Source organism: Onychostoma macrolepis, chromosome 22, assembly GCF_012432095.1.
Source record: "Onychostoma macrolepis isolate SWU-2019 chromosome 22, ASM1243209v1, whole genome shotgun sequence".
Classification (NCBI taxonomy): Eukaryota; Metazoa; Chordata; class Actinopteri; order Cypriniformes; family Cyprinidae; genus Onychostoma; species Onychostoma macrolepis.
The window spans coordinates 33122521-33144255 of record NC_081176.1 but is presented as its reverse complement, the minus strand read 5'-3'; the positions used below and the strand labels follow the sequence as shown (position 1 = coordinate 33144255).

General features: G+C 36.3%; 2 protein-coding genes across 3 annotated transcripts in view; both read right to left on the bottom strand.

The window, feature by feature from the left end:
* Positions 1-4120: 4120 nt before the first annotated feature.
* soul4 (heme-binding protein soul4) lies at positions 4121-12385 on the bottom strand. 2 transcript variants are annotated; one of them, XM_058759369.1, is made up of 6 exons: positions 12116-12385; positions 10571-10762; positions 10348-10439; positions 8951-9092; positions 5616-5799; positions 4121-5516 (listed from the first exon to the last, which is right to left on the bottom strand). In XM_058759369.1, exons 1-6 carry the CDS (start codon positions 12180-12182, stop codon positions 5342-5344), a joined length of 852 nt encoding a protein of 283 aa, XP_058615352.1. In that variant the 5' UTR covers positions 12183-12385; the 3' UTR covers positions 4121-5341. The 2 variants fall into 2 exon arrangements, with proteins under 2 accessions (XP_058615352.1, XP_058615353.1); XM_058759370.1 differs by having other exon boundaries at positions 10571-10783; positions 12116-12379.
* A 3037-nt stretch (positions 12386-15422) lies between these two features.
* Positions 15423-21735, bottom strand: part of klc4 (kinesin light chain 4) — a 30929-nt gene continuing 24616 nt past the window's right edge. Inside the window, exons 14-16 of the mRNA XM_058760858.1 lie at positions 18149-18267; positions 17968-18031; positions 15423-17863 (exon numbers count right to left, since the gene is read on the bottom strand). Of these exons, the coding sequence (XP_058616841.1) occupies positions 17780-17863; positions 17968-18031; positions 18149-18267 (267 nt within the window). The 3' untranslated portion in view covers positions 15423-17779. The remainder of the gene's footprint in view (positions 17864-17967; positions 18032-18148; positions 18268-21735) is intronic.

Here is a 21735-nt window from a genome sequence, read left to right as displayed (position 1 = left end):
CGACGGCCGTAACTACGGGTGCAGCTTTCACCTGACTCTGGATCCCGCAGCTCTCGCATCTCTGGCGGCGCGACGTCCCTCAACCTCAAAATGTTTCCATCGATTTGAATTTAACTTGTGCGCAAAATTGGAATATCGCATAAAACATTTGCGAATTAAAGCACCATTTCCATCCAATGAGTCAAGAGAACAAAATCGTCACTTCCTGATGAAATGGCACTAAATATCACTAAGAAAAGTAGGAGAAGCCACTGAATATAATAATTTTCATATATGATAAATTACTTGCGCCTGAGAGCGAGCAGACGAAGCACAATAAATGCTGTCATTGCTTTCGGAGGTGAATGTCTGAGTTTGGGAACACAGTCGTGTAAGACAGACATACTTTGACGACAGACTTTGCTTGGGCATTTCAGAATGACAAAAAACAACATTTCAGATGCTGTGCAATGAGATCGGTCCGCTGGTTAGTCAAGTTATCCCATCGTGCAAAGTCACATGACTTTTTTGATGCACATTGAGGAATTTATTCTGTAAATGTGTTTCCATTATTGTTTATGCTGCGCATTTTTATCCTACTCAACTGTGCGCATACGTTTTTTTATGCACATTTTTAGAATTTATGCACATCTTAGTGTTTCCATCCAGTGTTTTTTATGCAACATTTCAAAATGCACATAAAAATAGGTGGATGAAAACATACTGACTTCCATACTACGGAAGTCAATGGCCACGGTCAACAGTTTGGTTTTTATTTTTGGGTGAACATCCCTTCAAGTATCTCTTTAATTTCAAGCATTTGCAATAAACCTGCTGATTTTAAAATTGGGATTTCCAAGTTATGGGAATGTAATAAAAAGCCTTCCTTCATTGAGCCCCATTTCTGTCTTTCTGGAAATGTTTGTACACAAACAAGTGCACTTGTTTAAAGTTGCAATGACATTGAAGTAGCAACAGATCTTCTCTTCCATATTGTGACGTAAATCCAAGAGGAACAAGTGTGTGTGCTCTATGCTTTAGTTGTTGACTGGATTTTTAAATGTGGCTGTTGCAGACAAAAGTGGATGCAGATGAACGCAAGTTTCAAGATTTAAGTGGACTAAATGGCCTTGTCCCGAATGACACCCTAAGCCCATGCAGTCTTCCTCTGAGTGCACACTTTTGTGACGTAATGGCACTTTGACTCCTGGTGGAGTTTGCGGTGGCCATTGTAAAGCTGCATGTTTACATGAAGGCTGTGTCCAAAAGCTTAGGCAGCTGACTTGTTTCCTCGCTGCTCTATCAGACAGTGACTTGCAAGCAATCATTGTGCATGAAGATACCTCCCGAAACAGATTTCGGATGGGCTTCTGAGGCAGCATAATAGTTTAATGATCTACAACAAAGTGAATATTTATTACTACAATACTGATTTCCTGCGAGATTACATCGTAAGTGGAAAAAGTTGGCCACAAATGGCCAAAACTTTACACACAAACTGACCATCAAACGCAACTTTCAGACACCGTCTTTCAACCTTCGTCTTTATTTTTTCAGCTTCCATCATTGGAATATCATTGGTGTATTTATCATGAGATGAAGGTAGCTCAGTAGACAGGATGCAACACGATCACTGGATTCGGACGTGCCAGAGGCAGCACTTTCCAGTTTTCGGACGTAGGCGAAGTGTGCTATTTGGGACAGAGCCAATGAATGGAGAAGTCTGTACGCATACTGTATGTCTTCAGAGTCTGTCGGTTTCAGTCCATCCAGCATATGTTGTGATATGGAAGCTGGTATGCTAGCGTCCCTATTGGCTTCATAACTTAACTAACAAGCCTCCATTCATCGACTAATTCCATCAGAATGATGGAACTAGTTGATAACCAGAATTTTTTTTCCATCATGGCTATGCTGGTCCCAGTGTGATGGTACCTAAAAAGATATTCAGCTGTTTTTTTTTGAGCAGGTATTTTTAGGCAGAGCACCATGGGAATTAGTTTGCTGGATCATTAGGTGAGAGAATAAGCTAAGTTAGCACTTTCAGTGTGAGATTGGTGTCACGTTTGGGATTGTTTGGAGATTGAAAACAGGCGCTCCCGGTTCTGCAGCTTCACCCATGCAGTGTTTGTCAAATGTGGTTGCCAAGACTGATCCTGCTAATTTAGACGGCTTACCTTAAACCATAGATTTTAGTCTACACTACCTAGGGTACCTTGAATTAATGGAGCCCAATTATTCTTCTAACAGCTCACTATTGTACCAGTGAAGCTGATAGTCAACTACGATCATCCACTTCCTCATCCTTGACGAGTGAAAGCTTACTGTAGACTCGAGCTATCCAGACATCACTCACAATGTATAAATCCTAGTAATTTTACTGCAGGTAGTGCTCAGAAAAAAATAAAATAAAATAAAATAAATAAATATATATATATATATATGTGTGTGTGTGTGTGTGTGTAATTTACTGAAAGCTTTAGCCATTATATTTCTACTAAAGATGTTATTCTGGATTCTCTTATTAAAAAGTTGGTCAAGACAAATTTTAGGTTGGCTTGAGAAAGCCTAGCCTGAGAGTTTAAAGCAGTTGTAAAAGCCTGAAGTTTGAACATTTAGATAGATTAAATAGATGTTGATAACATGTTTCTAACATGATTAGCCTGTTACTAGCATATTGCTGGCATGATTAGCATTTTACTAGCATGTTGCAAAGCATGATTAACAAGTAACTTGTTAACCTCTGCAGAGAAGCTTTCAGCAAACACCAAAATGGTTACACTGATTTTACATTTACATTTAGTTATTTAGCAGACGCTTTTATCCAAAGCGACTTACAAATGAGGAATGATTGATTACAATAAATGAATGTTGCGGCTGGAGAAAACTAGGGCCCGATGTAATGTGTTAAAGGAATTTTCTGTACTTATTTTTCAGTTGTTATACCCAAATTTTGAATTATGTATTGCATTGTGAGGAATTGTCCATAAACAGAAGTCCTGGCAGAAATTTACTAGGACTTCTTCCGTTTTTCCACTGATTTATTATTTATTTATTTATTTTTTGTGCAGTCATCCATTAGACCAGATGTTTTCAAAATGTTTGATGCCAATTAGACCCCCAAATATTTAATAGTCTCATTTATACAGTGTAAAAATAAAGACGTCATATAAGACAGCATGTTTGCAAAATTAAATAATTGCCGTTTATATTGTTACTGAAGCCAAAGCAAAAATATAAAAATTAATAAAAAAATTAAAATAAATAAAAATTAAAATACTGACTTTGTATCAAGTGTGTATTTATTAGTTAACTAAATTATTAGTTCATTAGTTAAAACCATTAAAAACATTGTTACCTGAATTAAATATCTTTTTAACTGATTTATTTATTTTTTATGCACCGTTAACTCTGACAGCTCTAAAAATAATGTAAAAAAAAAAACCCTCAAAATTTCCACTGATTCCCTAAAACCCTTTCACACCCCGTGCCACACACGATCTGGAGTTATTTAATTTGCAACCACCTGCCTGCTCCTCGGGCCTGTCCCAAATGGCATCAGGATAATTGGTTATTGTCCCACCACACCCAGATGCCCTCTAGTCTTGCAATTAACCCGTCAGAGTGGCATCACAATTGTGTGTTCAATGGATTTTTATCTTGTTTAATAAAATGTAGACAAAAACTCATAAAACAGTTTTGAAATACGTGATGTGATGTGATTACATGCATCTGAAATCACCTATTTTCTGAGTAGGTACTTATTTTGAATAAGTAACTATTTTAGCGACCATAAAAAAACTATGTTCTAATCTATGAATGTGTGCATTATAAATGTAATCTGGATGTACTACATTTATCATGTTGTTATTGTCATATGACCGACGGCATTACGGTGTAAATCTGTGGTGAAAACGGTATTGCAGCGCTCCATAATTAAGAGTCGAGTAAAGCAGCGTAGCAAATTAGATGAAGTATAAATTATTTTGCTCATGCTTATTACAAGTTCTGGCTTTAGAGATCCTCATTTATTTAGTTATCCATCATTTATTTAAACACCATTTGTTTTCTTATTTGTATACATTTATTAAACTTTTTCAATTCTTTGCAAAGCACGTTAAGCTATTGTTTATATGCCAAGTATTCTTTAAATAAAGTTTATTTGTATTATTACAGACTTGAGGGGGACTGTGCAAGTTTTAAAACACTTCGGCAAGGCAAACATCAATTAAAAGTACAACCTACGCCATCAATGTCACAAAAGCTATTAATCAAAACAGTGCTTTAAAGAGTTGCGCTGATGTTTTACATACGTTTGTACAATATTACATGAAACACAACAATAAAATACACTGATAAGTAAATGCAGTTACATCCTTGAGACCAAATAGCGCTCATATACAATACTGCTGCAAAGGGATATTTTGCCAGGTGGTTCCATTCATTTGAAGAAAAAGCTGTGTTTAGATATACTAGACTTGCAGATTCCATCTAAAGAAAAGAGATCAACAAGCATACCCGTAAAAAACCATACTACTGCCATACTTGTGGCAAATGACTGATTTAAACTGAAAATACACTACTAATATCTAACAGGTAAGAATTTCATTGGCCCATAAGATAAAAATGTAGAAGATTCTGAGTTTTAGAAATAGAAAAGCTCTTGCTGATGATTGTCTGATAAATGGTTTGATAGTGTTACACAAAGTACAAAAAATATTTTAAATTTACAAAAGTTTTCCAACACAACATTTCAATGACTGCTTAAAATTACAACTGTAAATATACAGTTACTGTAAGTATCGAATCTTAATACCAGCTGCAAATCTGAACTGAACCTGTTTTTCTATCAACATATAAAGCAAATAACAAACTACAAATACCATTATTGAAAGATTTACGGTTTACAGTTGTGAATATCGTAATATCCGAGTCATTGCCGACACCATGTTAGAACACTATGGAAAACCTAGAAAAACCATTTTCTGCACTAAAACAAATTGAGCAATGAAAGTGAATTCAAGTAGTGTATAATATTTAAATCAAGCAGGAAACATAGTATGAAGATGATTCATTATTCTTCCTATCCGAGTTAAAAAAATAATGCCAAGGTGAAGTCACCCACTGATATCTCTTCCATGTGTTGACCCTGAAATCAACAGCAGGCTATATACATTGTTATCTATATCTATTGTGCAATAAACTGTAGTTTCTTTACTCACTGATTAAAAACAAATGCATCACACTCACAACAATACAAAAGGATAAATGGGTTTTGATTGTGACAAGCTCCGCCCCTTCTCTTCGAGACATTGAGCTACTCAAACGTCTCTACTGGCTTAACAGGCGAGCTGAGAAACGTTCACGCTCCACGGCGAATAAACCAGATCTCATTTCTGCGTTGGGGCACGCCGGGATTCTCATACGCGGCTACCATGTAGCGGTCTTGGAGAACATCCTCAGAGCTGCCCAGAAGCTCCCAAAGGATGCTGATCTGACGAGAGATGGTCTCCTCTGTTGTGGTGCCATAAAACACCCTAGAACGGAAGAAAAGTTCAACTTTAGTCATTCTAGAACATGCATACAGGTCTAAAGGTTGAGCTCCAAGGGTCTAGTTTGGAAGGGTGGTCGTGTACCTGGTTATGACCGGGATGGCGTCCCTGTGAACGATTCTGATATCAGGATCGGATGGTTCAGGTGGTCTGGCCTGGAACTCAGCGGGCAGATAATATGCAGTCAACACATCCTTCATGAAGTTAGTGCCGTTGTCTGCCATCCTAATCTCATTCACAACAGGTACTGACATGCCAAGGTACCGTCCTGGAGACACAGAGCCTAAACTGAGCACACTGGGAAACATTTTACCTGAATTTGATTCAACTAACTGTACAGCTTAAGGTGTGGTGACGTTAGCAAAATTACTGTGTGAATCCTGCTGTGTGAATGAGTTCAGACTGAAAAATACATCAGCGATGACCTACAGCCAATGAGAGATCAAGATACAGGGCAGCGGGAAGTTAGGGGAGGACTTCTTTTTTTTTTTTACAAAGCGATTAACGTTAGCCATTTACAAACAACGTGCCTAGAATATACAGAACAGGCTACATGAAGGTGAAGAAGGGGCTAGGGTTTTTCCTGTAAATAATATTCTTCTATAATGGACGAAAGATTTATTGCATTTTTTCTTTTTCATCACTTTGAGGGCTTTTATAGGCTATAAGAAATAAACTCATTATAAAATGCACATCACGTCGGTTTCACTTTCAAGTAGGCTACTTAGATTTGTGTATATAAAAATTTCCCAGCAGAAGTATGTTTGTGAACAAGTCATCTTTGTTAATTATTGTGTGTTCGGGGGGAGGACTTATAGACCATAATGATTCAACTAACTGTACAGCATAAGGTGTGATATTAGCAAAATGTATGCGAATCTGGACTCAAAGTGGTTTCAAATCTGTTTTTTGGTCCACTTTAGCACATTCATTTTAATTTACATTTTTTGTGTTCAGTTCACCTGATTTTGATTCAACTAACTGTACAGCGTAAGGTGTGGTGATATTAGCAAAATTTCTGCGAATCTGGACTCAAAGTGGTTTCAAATCTGTTTTTTGGTCCACTTTAGTCAGTTTTTTTAGCCCGTTCATTTAAATGTACATTTTTGTGTTCAGTTCACCTGATTTAGATTCAACTAACTGTACAGCGTGGTGTGGTGATATTAGTAAAATTTCTGCGAATCTGGACTCAAAGTGGTTTCAAATCTGTTTTTGGTCCACTTTAGTCAGTTTTTTTAGCCCGTTCATTTAAATGTACATTTTTTGTGTTCAGTTCACCTGATTTAGATTCAACTAACTGTACAGCGTAAGGTGTGGTGATATTAGTAAAATTTCTGCGAATCTGGACTCAAAGTGGTTTCAAATCTGTTTTTTGGTCCACTTTAGTCAGTTTTTAGCCCGTTCATTTAAATGTACATTTTTGTGTTCAGTTCACCTGATTTTGATTCAACTAACTGTACAGCGTAAGGTGTGGTGATATTAGTAAAATTTCTGCGAATCTGGACTCAAAGTGGTTTCAAATCTGTTTTTGGTCCACTTTAGTCAGTTTTTAGCCCGTTCATTTAAATGTACATTTTTGTGTTCAGTTCACCTGATTTAGATTCAACTAACTGTACAGCGTGGTGTGGTGATATTAGTAAAATTTCTGCGAATCTGGACTCAAAGTGGTTTCAAATCTGTTTTTGGTCCACTTTAGTCATAGTTTTTAGCCCGTTCATTTAAATGTACATTTTTGTGTTCAGTTCACCTGATTTAGATTCAACTAACTGTACAGCGTAAGGTGTGGTGATATTAGCAAAATTTCTGCGAATCTGGACTCAAAGTGGTTTCAAATCTGTTTTTGGTCCACTTTAGTCATAATTTTTAGCCCGTTCATTTAAATGTACATTTTTGTGTTCAGTTCACCTGATTTAGATTCAACTAACTGTACAGCGTAAGGTGTGGTGATATTAGCAAAATGTCTGCGAATCTGGACTCAAAGTGGTTTCAAATCTGTTTTTGGTCCACTTTAGTCAGTTTTTTAGCCCGTTCATTTAAATGTACATTTTTGTGTTCAGTTCACCTGATTTAGATTCAACTAACTGTACAGCGTAAGGTGTGGTGATATTAGTAAAATTTCTGAATCTGGACTCAAAGTGGTTTCAAATCTGTTTTTGGTCCACTTTAGTCAGTTTTTTAGCCCGTTCATTTAAATGTACATTTTTGTGTTCAGTTCACCTGATTTTGATTCAACTAACTGTACAGCGTAAGGTGTGGTGATATTAGTAAAATTTCTGCGAATCTGGACTCAAAGTGGTTTCAAATCTGTTTTTTGGTCCACTTTAGTCAGTTTTTTAGCCCGTTCATTTAAATGTACATTTTTGTGTTCAGTTCACCTGATTTTGATTCAACTAACTGTACAGCGTAAGGTGTGGTGATATTAGTAAAATTTCTGCGAATCTGGACTCAAAGTGGTTTCAAATCTGTTTTTTGGTCCACTTTAGTCAGTTTTTTTAGCCCGTTCATTTAAATGTACATTTTTTGTGTTCAGTTCACCTGATTTAGATTCAACTAACTGTACAGCGTAAGGTGTGGTGATATTAGTAAAATTTCTGCGAATCTGGACTCAAAGTGGTTTCAAATCTGTTTTTTGGTCCACTTTAGTCATAGTTTTTAGCCCGTTCATTTAAATGTACATTTTTTGTGTTCAGTTCACCTGATTTAGATTCAACTAACTGTACAGCGTAAGGTGTGGTGATATTAGTAAAATTTCTGAATCTGGACTCAAAGTGGTTTCAAATCTGTTTTTGGTCCACTTTAGTCATAATTTTTAGCCCGTTCATTTAAATGTACATTTTTTGTGTTCAGTTCACCTGATTTAGATTCAACTAACTGTACAGCGTAAGGTGTGGTGATATTAGCAAAATGTCTGCGAATCTGGACTCAAAGTGGTTTCAAATCTGTTTTTTGGTCCACTTTAGCACATTCATTTTAATGTACATTTTTTGTGTTCAGTTCACCTGATTTTGATTCAACTAACTGTACAGCGCAAGGTGTGATATTAGCAAAATTTCTGTGAATCTGGACTCAAAGTGGTTTCAAATCTGTTTTTTGGTCCACTTTAGCATGTTCAGTTCACCTGATTTTGATTCAACGAATTGTACAGCGTAAGAAACGTCTGTTCCATGACTGCGTAAGCTTGTTGGGTGGGTATGAAATTCCACAGAAAAAGCTAATTGTTTTATGGCTGCAACAAATGCACGTGTAGGCTATAGCTATCACTGTAATTATTATATATTTACAAGAGTGAACTGTAAGATACACTTTAAAGTTAAGACCAGTTTTCAACAAAAAAAACCCAGAAAACTAAATTGTAACAAACAATAAAAGGCAAGGGTTTCAAAGCACCGACTTGAAATAGTTTGGTGGTTAAAGATTACCTGTTGAATTCTCCTTGCAGATGAAGCGCATGAGTTTCATAAAAGCATTGGAGATGCTTTGCTCATAAAGCATGTCTGCTTTATTGACACATGCCCATTTTCCTGGAGGATACACTCTCTCCTCGTACAAGACCTCGCCAAGCTGCACAAACACAAACAGACGCTCATCAACACAATTACATTTAAACAAATCTTTTTTGTAAAAATCATTCAATAACAACTAAATATGTCAATGCTTCTTAAGTACTAGTCAAAATGCTAGAAGTACAAAAATAATGTGCACTGTTAGGTCAAATTCTGATTATACTTATTCAAAAAATCCGGCTTTTGTTTTAAAAAAAAAAAGAATTAATTAAGAAACTAGGATGGTTTGAAAATGATTTCAGCTCAACCAATTAAAAATCTGTCAGGGTTGACAACTGATGGTGTTGATAAAGTAACCATATTTTGCATATCACACATGTAAAAACTCTTTTTTTCAGAACAGAGTAATCTTTCCTTTTTAATGATATTTATATTTCTGTTTTCAAGTTGTGGCCTGATGGTTTAAGAGGTACAGTAGTAGCTGATAATGTCATAATTATGATAAAATACAGAAAAAATAAAATGAAATCGGAGTGCATATAGCCTGCCATGTTGGCAGAGGCATTTACACTAACTCTGGCCACCGACGTGTGATTAGGATAGTCAACATTACAAAATATGCTAGCTATATGCTTACAATATGCTTAAAACAGCACCAGTGGCGTAGCGGTTAAAGCGCGCGCAGCAGTCTTTTTAACGCAATCGATCCAAGTTGGAATCTGCCTTTTGCCCAACTTTTTTCTCCCTTTTAAAATTTCACATCACATTGGAAAAAGCATTTATTTTCCATAAAAATAAAGGAAATAATCAAAAAGTTCAAAATAAAGTATCGGGTAGGGTTAGGATAGGTGTAGGGAGGGCTTTAATGTCCCAATACGTTGGCATCCATTTAATAATTTGAATTAAAATGATCATTTACAATCAATATGTTATTATATCCTACTGTTTTATGATGTACTACAATAATGAGGTGCAGATCATTCCCAATATTTACAATAAGCAGTATAAATATAGAAAATCCTGCTATTTTAACAGTATAAATTGCATCTATCGTTATTTTCACTTAATAGCATCTATTGCTAAGAAAATACTGCTATTTTCACTTAGTGTAGCCTACATAGCATCTACTTGCTATTTACAATTAGTGCAAATAGCCAAATGAAAACTGTAAAGTTGTTCTAGTGAAATGATCAACTATGATTCATTTCAAAGTGGAAGTGTTGCCGTTTTCCTAATTGTAGACAAGTTTTGCCCCATGTTTCAAGATCCAGTGATTACAAATTAACAAAGCATCACAAATGGGCTGATTTTACCTTCTCGTGTCTGGAGATGGTGACAAAAGGCACTTGCTCTTGTTCTGAGGTCTGGTTCCTCCTCGTCATCTCCTCAATGGGTCCTCTCATCTCTACACAAAAACCAGAGTCACTTCACTGCTGATCTGAAAGCAGCTTGATCGATAAGGTTTACACTGAACTAGATCAGCCAGGGTCATTTCTTCTCCCACTCAGTTTCCATGGAGATGTCTCTCAGTCTTACCTCTGGGAACAGACACCTGGTGTGTCCTTCCCACCGCCTGCCAGTGGGCGTACATTCGGTCCTGCTCCTCCTCATCCATTGGCTCGGAGCTGTCGGTAATGTCATCGTCCACCTGCTCATCATCCAGTCCGTCCAGGTCCTCGATGGAGATCAGAGCCATTCTGACAAATGTCACAGCGAGGGACTGTGGAGCTGCAAGTCAATCAGGAAGCTCTTAAAACAGAACGCAAATGAGAAAATTAGCTCAATTATTTACTAGAGCAATGGTTTTTATTGTCTACTAACAGGGTATCGGCATTCACTATTAAATCATCAATCTGCTAGTCTTGATTTGCTCTCAGTGTCCAATTTATTGATGAAAGAGTCTGTCTGAATTACAAAATGCATTTTGTGAAAGTAATATGATTTTGTGCATTTAAATAAATATATACAATATTTCTTAAAAAAAAAAAAAAAAAAATATATATATATATATATATATTAGTCGTCCATGTAATTAGGTGGCTCCTAAAATAGATATAAAAAAAGTTTATATCTTTAAAAAAAAAAAATTCATACTTTCATACAATTTCAGAATTGTGATAAAATTATGATAGTGAAAAAAAAAAAAAAAAGCAATTACTTTTTTTTTAAAATTATTATTCTGTTGTGAAAACAGTATAATAAAAAAGCATTTCCAGGCTGTTGGTGTGGTCAAAATACAAAAACAAAAAAAATGTTTTTAAAAAATATCTTAAGTAAATATTATTTATATGAATTAAACAGTCTAACAAAACAACCTGCTTATTAATAATAACATATTAATATTTCCCCCCCCCTTTCCATCATCACTGGGGGAAACTAGCAGTCATAAAAGCTGGCATTGTAAAAGCACCAGCAGGGCACGAAGCTTGTGCATGATCAGTCTTAATTACTGATAGCACCACTAGGAAGTGCCAACAAGGTTTCTATCGTTTTGACCCATAACACATGCATATATACATACATACAGCTCCCTAAAACTTAAAATCCATTTCACAGGACCCACGCAGGTGTATTAGTGCATAAGCACAGCATGTTTTAATAATAAAAACGAGCAATCTCAAAGTTGAAACGATCAGCAATCATAGAAACAGGAAGCATAAATAAGAAATAGACAGAAGGCCTCATGGAAAGCTTCTCGATGTGACTGTGTTATTGCGCAAAGCCATCTCATCGTTACAAACTGCAGTGAGATTGTTGCATGTTCATAACATAAAACACGACTGATGTGAACGCATGAACTGAGACTGATGCTAATGCAAAAGCGCTTGACTGCAGATGGACGAAAGACTGAGAGATGCAGCAGTGGATTTGCAGACGAACCTCACTATATGATTTTTCAATGCACTTTATTATAAACATTTAGCGCCCAGTAAACGGAAATGCGGAAAACATGACTTTAATAACGCCCAGCGCAAATTTTACACACGCCAAACAATTCAGTTATGTAATATCGATGGTTTGGGCTGTGACTTAATATTTAAAACAACGTATTATTATGATAATTAATAATGACCTACTTACCAGCAGACACAACAAACGCACCACACAGCTTAAAGCGCTGGGGATCGCACAGTGTCGCACTGCGCATGCGCGGAGGAGTGCTCTAGCATGCGCTGCTCCGCATGTTTACAAACACCATTTTAGTATATGTTTTGCGGCGTCCATAAGATATATCTTCTGTTTTTGAGGAAACGCGCATACAATGTTACAACTCACTTGAAAACACTTTTAAATAGTTGTCGAGTCAAATCAAACTTATATGTGTGTCAACCATAGACTGTAAAAAAAAAGGTGTCAACACAAATGCCAAAAATGTTAAGAGCGGCCCACACCTGTTAGCCAATCGGAAGCATTCTCTGCTTGTCAAACACGCGCGTCCGTGAATACTGACATCGGATTGGCTGATATGTAGGCGGGATTTTAGAGAAAGGGGTGTGGCTAAAGTTAGCAATATGGTAGAAATAATTTAAAGCAACTTAAATGCTGATGTTGGTATTTTCTGCATTTAGTTTCTTCCTCAAAATAGGTTTAGATATAAATAAATTGACAGTATATATATATATATATATATATATATATATATATATTTAAATTAGGTAAATCATGTACAGGCTGTATTCCTATTATATAAAAGCTGTTTGATTCTGCATAGTGGGTTGATTAATGAGGCAGATATTAAGATCACAAGACCACCTGAATGAGGTAACCTGTATCGAATTATTGAATCACTTGAAATCTGATTACATTCGTAATATTTATAGTTTTTTTTTTTTATAAATGTATTTAATTGGTCCATTATAGTTTTAGTAAAGACTTTTTTTTACATTTCCGGGTTCCTCAGCAGGAAGTCGTCATGGTTGGGTAAAGGTTGAAAGCAGTGAATGGGAGAGTATCACAAATATATTTTTTGCATTCCCATTTGCTCAAATAGCAAAAGAAAAACTCCACGGTAGTGCTTTCACAACTTTAAAAAAATAAAATAAAATAAAATAAAGGAAAACAACTGAGAGAGACTTATAACGGCAGTCAGAAGAGAGAACGCCCTCCCAGCATTAGAAACATCCTCACATTAGCGCTAACTAGTTTTTTTGTAATTTGATGCAAAGGTGATATAATGCAAAGTATAGTATTATAAATGTGCATACATTTTCTAAATTAAACGTAAAATATAAAAACTTTCAAGGATTTACGATGCTGATGACCATTGAGATGCGTCATCACAGTCTTGTGGAAAGGGTCCATTCTGTCTCTGTCTCTAATGAGAGGGAAGATGCTTAAAACACAACACGACAAAGTGCTATCTCTTGTGTTCTTTTACACAACACCGTTTTTAACTGAAAACAGAAAACTTTTTTATGCGTTTTGGCTGTTTATTTACGTGTCAGCTGTGTTTTGCGGGTCTCAAAATGGCAACCTTTGAGAACGGGGTTTTCGAAATGCAAGTTTTTTTTGGTTTTTTTTTTAAACGATAGCATTGTTTTCTATGTGTAAACTACGAAAACATGAATTCATGAAAATTGTGACGTCACGCACATACATATTACGTGTTCAGACTATAGGTATGTGCACAGATGCATAGCGTTTCTTTACAAAATGAACTACTGGCCTGGCATTAATATTACAGCATTTTAAAGGCTGGAATACACTACACGACTTTTAAAATGTTTACAGATTTTTAAAACACTAGGCATCACACTTACCGACTTTGTAAATAGTCACAAAGTAAAACTGGGCATCATACACTATACACAATTGAGGATCTCACACTAGCAGACTTTAAATTCCTTCCGATCACAACAAACTCACGCAGAAATGTGCACCTTATTGCTAGGAGACGTGACAAATGAAAACAATATGTGTTCTAAAATCAGCTGTTAATATCAAACATGTCTGATCTCCTCCGACTGGATGGAATCAAAGTCTGAAGCTAAAAAATCAGAGTATTTGATCATCATACACTATGTGATTTTCTATGGAATCAGTCAACTCAAATCTTCTCCAGACTGTAAATCAGCTGAAAATTGGTGCAAAAATCACGTAGTGTATTCCAGGCTTTAGTCGTTTTCAGGGATTCAGGTAAGCGGGCTGATTGTTTTGACAGCGTTGTCATTTGTACACAAAAACATTCAAAAATCCAAAGGAAAAACCTTTCCGTATTTAGTATATTGTGGTCGTGTAAACGTACCCTTTGTCAAGCTCACATTTTAATGTTCATTCGTCTCTAGTCAGTATGTTGTTGTTCTGTGTTTTATTGGACCCGATCTCATGCACCGCGTGCCCGAATACGCTCACTTCCATAGTAGGGTGAAAAACAGTATGTAAGCAGTAATGTAAGTAGAATTTGAGTAGTATGACCGAATTCACAGTATTCATAAAACAGTAGACGAAAAGTTCCCAGATCACTTACTACTTCCAGCGAGATTCTGAAGTGCACATCTAATGGACACTTTACAATCCCATAAAGCCACAACTGATGCCGGTTGGTCACATGTCAGCGGAGATCAGGACAACTAGATGAGCCCCAGAGACAGATCCCCTCCGAAGACCACGTCACCTAAGACGGCCATCGGGACAAGACCACGGGAACCAGATGAGTCCTCTGCACAATCTGACTTTGCTGCAGCGTAGAATTAAACTGCTGTGTTTTATTGGACCCGATCTCATGCCTTGCATGCCCAAATATGCCCACTTCCATAGTAGGGTGAAAAACAGTATGTAAGCAGTAATGTAAGTAGAATGTAAGTAGTATGACTGAATTCACTGTATTCATAAAACAGTAGACGAAAAGTTCGGGACAAGACCACGGGAACCAGATGAGTCCTCTGCACAATCTGACTTTGCTGCAGCGTAGAATTAAACTGCTGTTTCATCTGGCCACAGGAGAGCGACACACTTTTTCGACACACTAATTCCCCGTTTAATACTGTAAACCTGCTTTGACACAATCTGCACTGTAAAAAGCGCTTTAAAAATAATGATGACTTGACATGACAGTGAAAACATGGTGGATGTAGTATGTCCGAATTTCATTCATACTATATAGAGCGTACTTTTTCGTAAAGCAAGTTTCAAACCAAATATAGCACCTATTAGTATGCAAATTTGGTAAGCGACTGCTCTCTCACCCTGTTTCCAATATCCCACCTTTTAAATCTGAAGCATTAAATATGAGGTTACACTTATTATTTACTTATAACTTATTATTGCCTTAGATAAAGTCATATGTAATAAAGGATACTTTCAAGGCTCTACCCTTGCCCTGACCAGAACATGAGCAAAATTAAGTATTGACATAAAAAAAAAAAAAAAAATTTAAATGGACATTGCATGATTTCACTAAAAGTTTTTATTTCAATCAAGCCAAATCAGACAGTGAAAGTTCATTCAAGCATCTAGTTTTTGCCCAGCAAATGACTCTCAAAAAAGTGCTTTCAAAACATACTTGGATACTTAGACAAACAAGTCTAACCAGCAGGAGCCTGAGAAGTCCATGGACACTGGAGCATGAAATGATTAGAAACCACAGACCTTAGGAGAACTAGATTTTTCTATATAAATCAACTCCTCTTTACTAATGAAACAGGCTGCTCAATAACACATGTGGACTGTAAAGCTTGGTTCGTGTTGTACAAATATCAAACTGATAAACGTAATTTCCATATATTCAAATTCCATATTTACAGATTACATATATATTCCAAATTTTAATTAGCAATGAAAAAAATGACAATATGGTTGCTTTAAAACTTGAACAGAGTAAATAAATACATCACACAAAGTTACAGAAACACATGGGGGCAGAACCTATAAATTAGGACATATTCATCACATAATGAAGGAGCGACTGGAATAAAACGACTGCCGTGCATGGCTGATGAATCAGGTCATGAGCAACACAACACCTCTCTTGAGCTCTGAGTGAACAATGCTCGTGCACCGGGTTTCTTGTGGGTTTTTGTCACCGGAGGTCAAATTTCACTGCTAAATATGTGTCAAAAGGATATTTAATACCTGAGAGAATGAGCCAGGTGGATTTCTGGTCTTTCCCACTGGGGTTAAAATCACTCATTACATAATTCAGATCTGTACTACACACAAAGCCTCCCACAGCAGCCATCACATTCCAGTGTTTTCAGCATATAAAATATTGTAGTTGTGCCATATTAGGTTTCAAAAAGTAATGTTAAGGCAGTTGCTATCGGTTTTAAGAAAGGTTAAAATAGTTTTAAATGATTAGTTCACCCAAAAATTCAAATTGTCATCATTTACATCATTTATTGTACCTGAATGCTACCTGAAAGACTTAAATGTTCATTTCATGCATGTTTGTTTTATTATATTTATATGCACTTCTTGGTTCTTATTTTTAATAACAAACATAAAATAAGCAACAAAAAGAACTGCACTGTGATATATAGAGTTATTGTTAAATAAAAAGATTTTGGTCATATAACCCACCCCTATCCGTTTTTCTAAACTTGTGTGACTTTATTTGCAAATGCAGATGTTTAGCAAAATGTCCAAGCTGCTCTTTTACATACAATGAAAGCATATGGTGAACAGGGCTGTCAAAAAGGCACCATAAAAGTCTTCTTCCACACAGCAATTCATTTCTTCACCCTTAGTAAAAACATACATTTTGGTATGTAAGCTTGTGTCTGTCACGAAAATCTTAAAATTTTGTATTAATATTTTAGGTTTATATCTCATAATTCTGACTTTTTCTCAAAATTGCAAACTATATATAATTCACAACAACTTTTTGTCTTGTAATAGAGTGTATATCTCTCATTCTTTCTCGGAATTCTGAATTTACATCTCACAATTCTGTTTAGTTTTTTTTTGCCAAGGTTAATTGCAACTTTTTATCTCGAAATTCTGGCTTTTTTCTTGGAATTTTAAATTTTCTTTTAATGGCGAATTTTATCTCTCAACTCTGACTTTTCTCACAATTCTGAATTTACAAAAGTTGCAAAACCTGCACGTTTAGGCTACATCTTAAATTTCAGAGGGGTTTTTCCCGCCATGCATAATTTTTTTTCTCAAAATTCTGAATTTTTTTTCTTGGAATTCTGAATTTACATCTTGCAATTCTGACTTTTTTTCTCATCATTGTGAGATATAACCTAAGATTTGTGAGAAAAAAAGTCGCAAAAGCTGCATATTTACATCTTGCAGTTCAGAGTTTTTTTGTTTGTTTTTTTCCCGCCATGGGTAATTATGAATTTTTTTATCTTACATTTCTGACTTTTTATTCTCAGAATTGTGAGATATAAACTCTGATTTGCAAGAAGACAGTTGCAAGTAGCCCTTTTTTTTTATCTACTGGTGGAAACAAGCTTCCATATTTTGGTCTGTACAGTATGACAGGAAGAATTTAGTGCACAAGTAGGTTAGTTTTATGGAGCTTTTTGTTGTTTTTGGAGTTTGACGGCACCCATTTCCATTCACTTTTTATTTAACGGAAAAAGAGCTGTTAGTTAAATTTGTCTTTTGTGGTCTACATGAGAATGATTAAAAGACGAGTTTTCATTTCTGGATGAACTATTCCTTGACGAAAAATAACCATGCATGATTTATATGTGTAAACTCAGACGAAAAGCCAAAAGTGTTCATGATTAAAAGCACATTAACCACAGCCTCCTACAAATCTAGTGAGAAATGAGTCAGAACATGGATGCATTTTCATTGGTCTGTGCTTTTGTACAGCTCCACTGTGCTTGAGCTCAGAGGCCTGCTGTTTCTCAACGTCCTCGCTGCTCCCGAACCCTGTGACGAGACGACCGACACATCAGCATTACTCCATTAATCTCCTTTAAAACAAATCAAATTAAACCCTGAGCTCACACAACAGTGTCCCTATATCATCTCACCTGAAAAGAGTAGTCCTCATCTCCATTACTGTTCAGATAACCGAGGGACGCGGCTCTCTTCATGCTGTGTGGGATAAAAAACAACTCATTTACAAGAAAGAACAACACTCTACTGTACCAGGCGGTAAACCTGCTAAAGCTGGGTTCAAAGTTCATGAATCGCTGTGCTTGTGTGTCTCACTTTGTGTTGCGAGGTTCTGGTGGCATGGTTCCCTGGATTTTCTTCACCAGCATCTCGCTGCTTCTGCGCAGGACTTCCCTGAGTTTCCCGAAAGAGCCGCTTCTCCTGAGAGATCCGTCCTGAACACAAACATAGTGAATTATTAAAACTGTTGCTGTATGTTTTTCAACTCATGCCATTGGTTATAGGGTTAGTTCACCCAACAATGAAAATTCTGTCATTAATTACTCATCTTCATGTCGTTCCAAACCCGTAAGACCTTCGTTCATCTTCTGAACACATATTAAGATATTTTTGATGAAAGCTTTCTGACCCTCCATAGACAGCAAGGATCCTTACACGATCAAGCTACAGAAACGCAGTAAGGACATCGTTTACGTTCAGATCAAAGCGTAAACAACGTAAACAACGAATCCGCATACATACGTTGCATACGTTGTTTACGTATGCGACACTCTCCAAAATGGCGCTATAGGGTGATGCGGAGGAGACGAATTGTTGAATAAAGCCATTATTTTTGTTTTCTTTGCGCACAAAAAGTATTCTCAAAGCTTTGTAAAATTACGGTTGAACCGCTGATGTCACGTGGACTATTAACGATGTCCTTACTGCGTTTGACCCTTGCTGTCTATGGAGGGTCAGAAAGCTCTCGGATTTCATCAAAAATATCTTAATTTGTGTTCTGAAGATGAACGAAGGTCTTACGGGTTTGGAACGACATGAAGATGAGTAATTAATGACAGAATTTTCATTTTGGGGTGAACTATCCCTTTAAGCCAACGTTGCTGTGTTTGGGCTGGTTAGGATTCTCAAACAAACATTATAGTGTCTACTTCTCAGGGTCAACCTATAAAGAACTTGCGTATAGTTGTCTCTTTAAATTACAAGAGTATTTGATCGTTTAAAAATTAATATATATTTGGTGCCTTGCAGTGAGTTAGCACTGGAGATTTCAGTTTTAGAGCAATCAATAAAAATTCCTTTGAAACAATAAACTTTGAATACATATGCTGAATAGAGCGCTGAAGGAATTAGCAAGAGTTAGCATTTTAGCACTTCCTGACGTCAGTGGGTTTTTAAAATGGGTTTTTTGGTTAAATGCCTGAAACAAGTTTTGTGGACAACAGAAGCTCAAGAAAATTGTATGTTTTATTCTACAACATAAAACACAATAGTAATACCCAATCTTAATTTTTTTACAAATTTTATGTGTCTTGAAACTAGCAATTGCTAACAGGTGACAATAAGCGTCATCCCGCCAGACAGGTAAACTCGAGCTGTGTCTCATTTAGAAGGCTGCGCCCTCCGGAGGTCGAATGCTCTGTAGGATGTGTACACGGAGTGTCCTCAACCTAGAATTAAACGAGACGGCCTTCGTAGGACGGGCGGAAAAGGAAACAGGAAGTATCACGTTGCTATGCCAACACATTTAGAGCATCGTTGCGTTCTCACACTACGTAAACAAAGGAAAATTATTTCTAAATTTGGAAAGTTATTTGAAAAAAAAAGTTTTTACTTGTTTTATTTTGCTCAGTGTTCGAGGAGCTACAGCGTACGTACAACAGACATCAGTTAGAGAAGAAAAGGAGGAGGATATTGAGAACATAGTTTATCCGGTTTATCTGCGCTTGTGTGTACATCTGCCGTCGCAGGCATTTTTCAAATTAACGACGGTTGTTTACGGCGACGCAAAGAATTGTGGGTTATCTGTAGCAGCGAAGGACACACCTCATGCATCCTCCGAATTCCTGTGAAACAAGGTCACATTCGGAGCGTCCTACTTGCTTTTCTGAAATGAGACAGTTTCGATGACGTGTGCAGCCTTCGAATGCGACCTCCGGAGGGCGCAGCCTTCTAAATGAGACACAGCTTCACTCTTCACACACACTCTCACACCGTTTCAACTCAAACTTTTCAAATTGTAAATTTTTAAATATAGAAATTAAAGATTTGTCAGAAATGTAGTGATGGTGATGTTGAATTAACGTGACTGTGGTGTAGTTTTCTTATAGTTTGCTTATTATTATTGCTTTTTACTTAATTTAGTCTAAAATTGTGTTCATTTGTGGTTATTTTGATGAACAAAAAAATGTATGAATCATAAACTTTTGCTGGCCACAGAGTATCTGCAACAATACATGCAGTGTTGTGGGTAACACATCACAAGTAACACGAGTTGCTTTTTACTTCAAGTAACTAGTAAAGTAATGAATTACTTTTAAATTGACAAGAAAATATCTCAATTATTATTTCAAATAAGTAACGCAAGTTTTCCCATTCTTTCGCTGACAGATATCTTGTTGAGAGAAACCGGGAGAGAAGTGCAGAGACAGAGGCACTTCCTTCAGCCGGAGGCTTATTAATTTCACTTTTGGTGTGAAAGGGTCTTTAGAGGCGCCAAAAATATAACTTTTTTGTTTATTGTTATTAAAAAATAAATAAGCAAGCCCAGCTCAAGTGACAAAAAAGTAATGCAAAAAGTAACGTAATAAATTACCAAAGAGTAGTGCTGTCAAACGATTAATCGCATCCAAAATAACAGTTTTTGTTTACATAATATATGTGTATACTGTGTATATTTATTATGCATATATAAATGCACACACATGCATGTATATATTTAAGAAAAAAATGTTGTGTTTATATATTAAATATATTTACATATAAATATATACACATAAGTACATGTAAATATTTTCAAAATATATACATGCATGTGTGTGTGTATTTATATATACATAATAAATGTACACAGCACACACACATATATTATGTAAACAAAAACTTATATTTTGGATGCAGTTAATCGCGATTAATCGTTTGACAGCACTAATAAAAAGTAACGTAATTAGTTACTTTTTTTAAGGAATAACAGAATATTGTAATGCATTACACTTAAAAGTACACTGAATACAAAAGTCAGTGAAAAACCACGGTGATGCTAACTTATGGGTCAGCCTACTCAAGTACAGGATCACCGCAGCACTGCTGTCGGTAGATCTTGGAACTGACACAAAGGAGAATTCATACATCTGTTAATCTGCCAATTTAGCATGATTATTGGCCAGCAGGGTAACTGAGCAGCTAATAATATCCAAATCCAGCCAGGCCAATATATTAGCTCTCATATCCAATGTACGGTGGTAAACGTTAAAATACCTCATACTGGAAAAGATCTGGAGCATTGCAGTGTATCTCTGAGCCCAGCAGATGGCAGGACGTGTTTGTATTTGCAGAAACACCACGTCATGCTCTCAGGTTATGCAACTAAGGTTTACTAGGGTAACTATAGCATTACTGCTTTATTGCCAATGTGGAAATCCAATCCATATGACTGAGTTGGCATTAAATCCAATCTGAGCTACACGCTGCCGTTTTGGAGCTGTTCAGCTATGCAAACAGTCTATGCTAAATCCAGCATCATGATAAAATCCAAAGGTTTAGATGTATAACAGCACATATGCTCTTGAGACCTGAAATAACCCTTCAGTTTTACTTTAATCCATGCTCTGTGCTGTCATGGTGAAGAAAACCGAAGCAAATACAAGCTGTGTGACCACTGCCAGTGACAGAAACTAGGTCACCGT

What these genes read in the sequence shown, in the direction of transcription:
- soul4 (XM_058759369.1), bottom strand. Translation starts at nt 12,182, where the DNA reads ATGCGCAGTGCGACACTGTGCGATCCCCAGCGCTTTAAGCTGTGTGGT. An exon ending in TGCGTTTGTTGTGTCTGCTG is followed by an intron (nt 10,763 to 12,115) that starts GTAAGTAGGTCA and finishes ATTGACTTGCAG; the next exon opens with CTCCACAGTCCCTCGCTGTG. An exon ending in CCAGGTGTCTGTTCCCAGAG is followed by an intron (nt 10,440 to 10,570) that starts GTAAGACTGAGA and finishes GTTTTTGTGTAG; the next exon opens with AGATGAGAGGACCCATTGAG.